This window comes from Capra hircus, chromosome 29 (assembly GCF_001704415.2).
Source record: "Capra hircus breed San Clemente chromosome 29, ASM170441v1, whole genome shotgun sequence".
Classification (NCBI taxonomy): domain Eukaryota; kingdom Metazoa; phylum Chordata; class Mammalia; order Artiodactyla; family Bovidae; genus Capra; species Capra hircus.
The window spans coordinates 26,514,639-26,521,302 of NC_030836.1; the positions used below are offsets into that span (position 1 = coordinate 26,514,639).

The 6,664-nt window shown below is 37.3% G+C and overlaps 1 protein-coding gene across 1 annotated transcript; it reads right to left on the reverse strand.

Moving 5' to 3' along the window:
* LOC102174190 (olfactory receptor 8B3-like) lies at positions 997-6,415 on the reverse strand. The gene is made up of 2 exons (XM_018042813.1): positions 6,402-6,415; positions 997-1,933 (listed from the first exon to the last, which is right to left on the reverse strand). Exons 1-2 carry the CDS (start codon positions 6,413-6,415, stop codon positions 997-999), a joined length of 951 nt encoding a protein of 316 aa, XP_017898302.1.

The following is a 6,664-nucleotide window of genomic DNA, read 5'->3' on the forward strand; positions in this document are numbered from 1 at the left end:
TACCTGAAGTTATTGATATTTCTCCTGGCAACCTTGATTCCAGCTTATGATTCATGTAGTCCAGTATGTTTTCGTGATGCACTCTGCATATAAGTTAAATAAGCAGGGTGACAATATACAGCATTGACGTATTCCTTTTCATATTGGAACCAGTCTGTTGTTCCATGTCCAGTTCTAACTGTTTCTTCTTCATCTGCATACAGATTTCTCAGGAGGCAGGTGAGATGATCTGGTATTCCTGTCTCTCTTGAACAATTTTTCCATGTTTTTGTGATCTATACAGTCAAAGACTTTGGCATAGTCAATAAAGCAGAAGTAGAAGTTTTTCTGGGACCCTCTCACTTTTTCAATGATCCAACAGATGCTGGCAATTTATCTCTGGTTCCCGCGCCTTTTCTAAATCCAGCTTTAACATCTGGAAGTTCATGGTTCATGTACTGTTGAAGCCTGGCTTGGAGAGTTTTGAGCATTACTTTGCCACAGTGTGAGATGAGTGTAATTGTGTCGTAGTTTAAGCATTCTTTGGCATTGCCTTTCTTTGGGACTGGAATGAAAACTGACCTTTTTCAGTCCTGTGGCCACTACTGAGTTTTCCAAATGTGCTGGCATAGTGAGTGCAGCACATTCACAGAAACATTTTTAGGATTTAAAATAGCTCAACTAGAATTGTCTAGTGTTTTGAAATGCATTATTTGGAGAGTATTCATCTTTTCCCAGTGAAAAAATAATTTTAAAATGACAAAGAAAATAAAGAGATAACATATTTACTATTTAATGACATAACTCAGCAGGAAATACAGATGATATGTAATTTGAAAACAGTAGGGAAAGCAAATATTTATATAAAAACTGTAAATAAATTATTCAAGCAGGACTCAAATTTCTTTATGGTACTAGGTAAAAAAAGATAACAGAAAGAATATGGTAAGAAAGCTGTCACTAAAATTAAAGAGATCTCACAGTCCTTTAACTCATGCACATAGTGAGTGTTTCTAATCAAAACTGTCTCCTCCTCAGGGTTTTTCTCAGCGCATGTTTGACATCTTTGTTCCTCACACTGTAAATTAATGGGTTGAGGAAGGGAACAGTATTGGTATAAAAGACAGAAGAGATTTTCCCCTCATCCATAGACACAGCAGAAGATGGTTTGAGATACATAAATGCCCCTGATCCAAAGAACAGAGAAACAGCAATAATGTGGGAACTGCAGGTGCTGAAGGCTTTGGACCTGCCCTCCGTGGACTTGACATGGAGGATGTTGGACAGGATGAGACCATAGGAGACAAAGATTGTGAAACTGGGCACAATGATGTTGATGCCCACCACGATGAACATTTCCAATTCATTGATATAGGTACTTGTGCAGGAGAGCTGGAGCAGAGGGAGGATGTCACAGAAATAATGGTTGATGGTGTTTGCATCACAGAAGGTCAGTCTCAGCATGCATCCAGTGTGAGCCATGGCACCAGAAAATGCCATCAAGTAGCAACCAAACATAAGGCTGGAACACACTTTAGGGGACATGATAACGTTATACAAAAGTGGCTTACAGATGGCCACATAGCGATCATAGGCCATTGATGTCAACAGAAAGCATTCAGAAATGACAAAAAAACAGTAAAAGTAGAGCTGGGTCATGCATCCCATATAAGAAATAATGTTCTTCTTTGATATGAAATTACTTAGCATTTTTGGTGTAAACACAGAAGAATAACAGAGGTCTATAGAGGACAAGTTAAAGAGGAAAAAGTACATGGGAGTGTGCAGATGTGAATTTAGCACAATTAGGATTATCAAGCCCAAATTCCCCAGCACAGTGACGATATATATTCCTAGAAATAAAAAGAATAGGGGGAGTTGGAGATCTGGTTCGTCTGTTAATCCCAACAGGATGAATTCAGTCACAAAAGAGTCATTTCCAGGAGCCATTCTTCTTTAAGGGAATCTGTGGACACAGGAGAAAGTGTTCCTTTAGAGAACAACTCAGCGCTTGCCACAGTGTGTCATCTACAGGGGAGGGTAAACACTGGGAATGTCAGATACTAGTCCTACCTGGTCCAACAGAATCTGCCTTTATCTTTATCAGGATATAGAATGGTGTGGACTTATATAAGCTAAATGCAGCAAAGGAAATCACACACTTCAGAGTTAAGGCCAGTACTGTTATATGCAAATACATTTCTGGAAACACAAAGGGCAAGAAGGATAGATCAGGACAGAGCCGCCTAATGTCTCTAAACATTCTGTGATGACCCTCTAACAGATTCCTCTGCCAGTTTCATGTAAGTCTCAGATCTACACAAAATGACAAACAATGGGCATGCATTCAGTCACTGTACCTTCATTTCAAAACAGGGAGTAAGTATATAAATTGAATTCAGAAACTAACCTGAGTTCAGAAAACCTCAGGGCTCACTCCCTTATCCTTGGTCTTTACCCAGTTGGGGCTGGAAATGAAATTTCAGATTCCTGAGGCTTGATTTCTTTTATCCTGAGAGGTATGAGCCTAGATATATGGCTGAGAAGTCTTTCTGCACCACTATGATTTCTGATAGTTATTTCAGTCCTTTCAAGCAGCAGAGAAAATAAAGCCTTTTAATTATCACGCTACTGGATTAGACACAGAGGATTCACAGTGAGTGTAATGATGAATGCACTTGGCAAAAACAAGCTAGAAGCTTCTCAATCTTTTCCCTAGGGAGTAGGTCGTATGTATAGAAGGGAATATGGAAATTATATATCCTGGATCATGATCTGCCTTTAGTTCCTTTGGGACTCACTCTTTTGCTCTTTTTTATTTTAGGTATAGTGCATCCTTCGGTATAGATCCACAGTAAATTCCCATCTCCTCATTGTCTTCACCTCTGAACAGAAGGCCACTACATTGCTTCATTCCCTTTTTATTCCAGCTTCCCAAATGGACATATCATCTGTAAGGCTCCTATTTCCAGGTTTCTGTGTTTTTTCATCAGAAAATTTTCAAATGTTTCAATAACTCACTTCAGCTCTTCTCACTATGAAATGTCTCTTGAAATAATTTGCAACATTGTATATTCTTTCTATAACTTATTTCTTAAATATAAATTTATTTATTTTAATTGGAGGTTAATTACTTTACAATATTGTATTGGTTTTGCCATACATCAACATAAATCTGCCCCAGGTATACATGCGTTCCCCATCCTGAACCCCCTTCCCCCTGCTCCCCATACCATCCCTCTGGGTACTTTAGGAAAAAAAAGAAAAAAGAAAAAACTTGTAATTTCTATCTGATTCTCTCACTGGGTCATTTTCTGCAACATGTCAGTAATTGGAGTTATCAATTTCTTCTCATCATAGAAATGAGTAGGGACTATGGAGCTAGAGAGAGCATTGTGAATCTTAATTTACTTACATCCTATAATTCTTTGGGAAATCTACTTAATCTTTCAGTTCAAAGTTGTAAAATTGGATGGTAAAAATGCTATCTCTTTTATCATGATGCAGAGTTAACTAAATGAAAAATATCTACGTAAAATGGCTGAGTCAGTGCCTGGCATATGGTAAATAGTCAATACATATCAGCTGTCGTTATTCATGTTCTCATAAATTCTACTAGATTCTCCATCATAACACACATCAGAGTTTCTTTTTTTTTTTTCTTTCTTCCCTGAATACCTGTGTTCCTTAATAAACTCTGAATTCTATAAGGAAAAATATTTTTCCTATCTTGTTTACTGTTTGGCTCCTAGATCTAAGCACAATGTAGAGAACATGGAAAGAACTTCTTAAATATTTATGATAATCATGTTGTTTTTGTCCGAGAATGTATTCAACATTTTTCAAATGCTAAACCATAGCATCTAAAACCATAATGACCTCCACCCATGTACCTCAGCCACCACACAACTTCTGGGTTTTTGTGTTTAAGCTGAACTACTGTAATGTTGAATTATAGTGCTTCCTAATGATAATTTTAGTATTTTCCAAGATACTCCTATTTAGCCCTAAACACTGAGATCTGAAATCACAGCTCTGTCCTTCCCTAGTTCAATACTTTCAATGGTTCCCCATTACCCATTTGAAAATTGAAGCATGAATTAAAAGTATAATTCTCAAAATTATGATTAATCCTTCGTTATAACTAAGGAAAAAATTGAGTCCATTTTATCTTTGATGAGAAGCCATGAAAGTACCATTTTGATTGATACATGTATTTTGTGCAGATTAACCTTTGTAAAAATTTTAACCTTCTCAAAAATCTAAGTAGAAAATTTGAGAATTTTTACTTTTTACTTGTCTTAAAAAAATTTTTTTTACTTGTCTTGGGAAGTTCAACCTATTCTATAAATATATGTGTGTTTGTGTGTGAAAAATAAAAAAATATATGTTTATATTTACACACATTGCTTATATATATTGGAAAGAAGGTTAAGAATACTACTCTATAATAAAATAGGGTTTTCTTCTTAGTATAAAAGCATCGAACTCTCAAAAAAGTTCTTCAAACTGTTCATAAAGAAGGAGTTTCCTCCACAGTGACTTGTGCTATCATGATTATGTGATTTATTGATTTATTTTTTTGCATGGCAATGCCTAAGAGAGAGAGATGGAAAAGACCAATAGGCACTACATTTCTGATGAATCAAAATAAAGATAGTGTTATTTGAAATTTTAATTTTTGGCTTCTTTGAAACTTTACATAATTCTGTATTACTTATTTTGAATCTTTCCAAAATATTGTATAATATTTAAATCTACTAATCAAACTAAATCATGTAAGGAGCTGTATGATACATGATGTAGCATTATGAAAAAGTATTCAGTGTAAAGATAAAATTACTAATTATATGAATTGAGGTTACAAATAACCCAGGAAACTTCACAAAAGCTTATAATATTTAATGAGAAGCTAGACAATAAACTGTGAGAAATTCTTAAAGGGATGGAAATACCAGACCACTTCGCCTGCCTGCTGAGAAACCTGTATACAGGTATACAGGTCAAAAGAAGCAACAGTTAGAACTGGACATGGAACAACGGACTGGTTCCAAATTGGGAAAGGAGTACGTCAAGGCTGTATATTGTCATCCTACTTATTTAACTTACATGCAGAGCATATCATGCAAAATACTGGGTTGAATGAAGCACAAACTAGATTCAAGATTGCAGGGAGAACTATCAACAAACTCAGATATGCAGATGACAACATCCTTATGGCATAGATTGAAGTGGAACTAAGAAGTCTCTTGATGAAGGTGAAAGAGGAGAGTGAAAAAGCTGGCTTAAAACTCAACATTCACAAAACCAAGATCATGGCGTCTGGTCCCATAACTTCATAGGAAATAGATGGGAAAACAATGGAAACAGTGGCAGACTTTATTTTTTGTGGCTCCAAATCACTGCAGATGGTGATTGCAGCCATGAAATTAAAAGACAGTTGCCTCTTGGAAAAAAAGCTCTGACCAACCTAGACAGCATTTTGAAAAGGAGAGAGATTACATTGCCCACAAACACCCATATAGCTAAAGCTATGTTTTTTCCACTAGTCATGAATGAATGTGAGAGTTGGAACATAAAGAAAGCTGAGTGCAGCATAATTGATGCTTTTAAAATTGTTGTGTTGGAGAAAACTCTTGAGAGTCCCTTGGACAGCAAGGAGATCAAGCCAGCCAATCTTAAAGGAAATCAGTCCTGAATATTCATCAGGCCCTCTATCTATCAGATCTAGTACCTTAAATCTATTTCTCATTTCAACTGTATAATCATAAGGAATTTGATTTAGGTCATACCTGAATGGTCTAGTGGTTTTCCCTACTTTCTTTAATGTAAGTCTGAATTTGGCAATAAGGAGTTCATGATCTGAGCCACAGTCAGCTCCAGGTCTTGTTTTTGCTGACTGTATAGAGCTTCTCCATCTTGGCTGCAAGGAATATAATCAATCTGATTTTGGTGTTGACCATCTGGTGATGTCCATGTGTAGAGTCTTCTCTTGTGTTGTTGTAAGAGAGTGTTTGCTATGACCAGTGCGTTCTCTTGGCAAAACTATTAGCCTTTGCCCTTCTTCATTCCGTATTCCAAGGCCAAATTTGCCTGTTACTCCAGGTGTTTCTTGACTTCCTGCTTTTGCATTCCAGTCCCCTACAATGAAAAGGACATCTTTTGGGGGTGTTAGTTCTAAAAGGTCTTGTAGGTCTTCATAGAACCGTTCAACTTCAGCTTCTTCAATGTTACTGGTTGGGGCATAGACTTGATATTGAATGGTTTGCATTGGAAATGAACAGAGATCATTCTGTCATTTTTGAGATTGCATCCAAGTACTGCATTTCAGACTCTTTTGCTGACCATAATGGCTACTCCATTTCTTCTAAGGGATTCCTGTCCACAGTGGTAGATATAGTGGTCATCTGAGTTAAATTCACCCATTCCAGTCCATTTTAGTTGGCTGTTTCCTAGAATGTCAGAGTCAGGGGCAGTGGCCAGGAGGAGCTACCCCATGTCCAAGGAGTGGTGGCTGCGTGGGTGCAGGAGAGCCTAGAGGAGCTACACCACGTTCAAGGTCAGGAGGGGCAGCTGTGAGGAGATACCCCTTGTCCAAGGTAAGGAGCAGTGGCTGCACTTTGCTGGAGCAGCTGTGAAGAGATACCCCACGTTCAAGGTAAGAGAAACCCAAGTAAGACGGTAG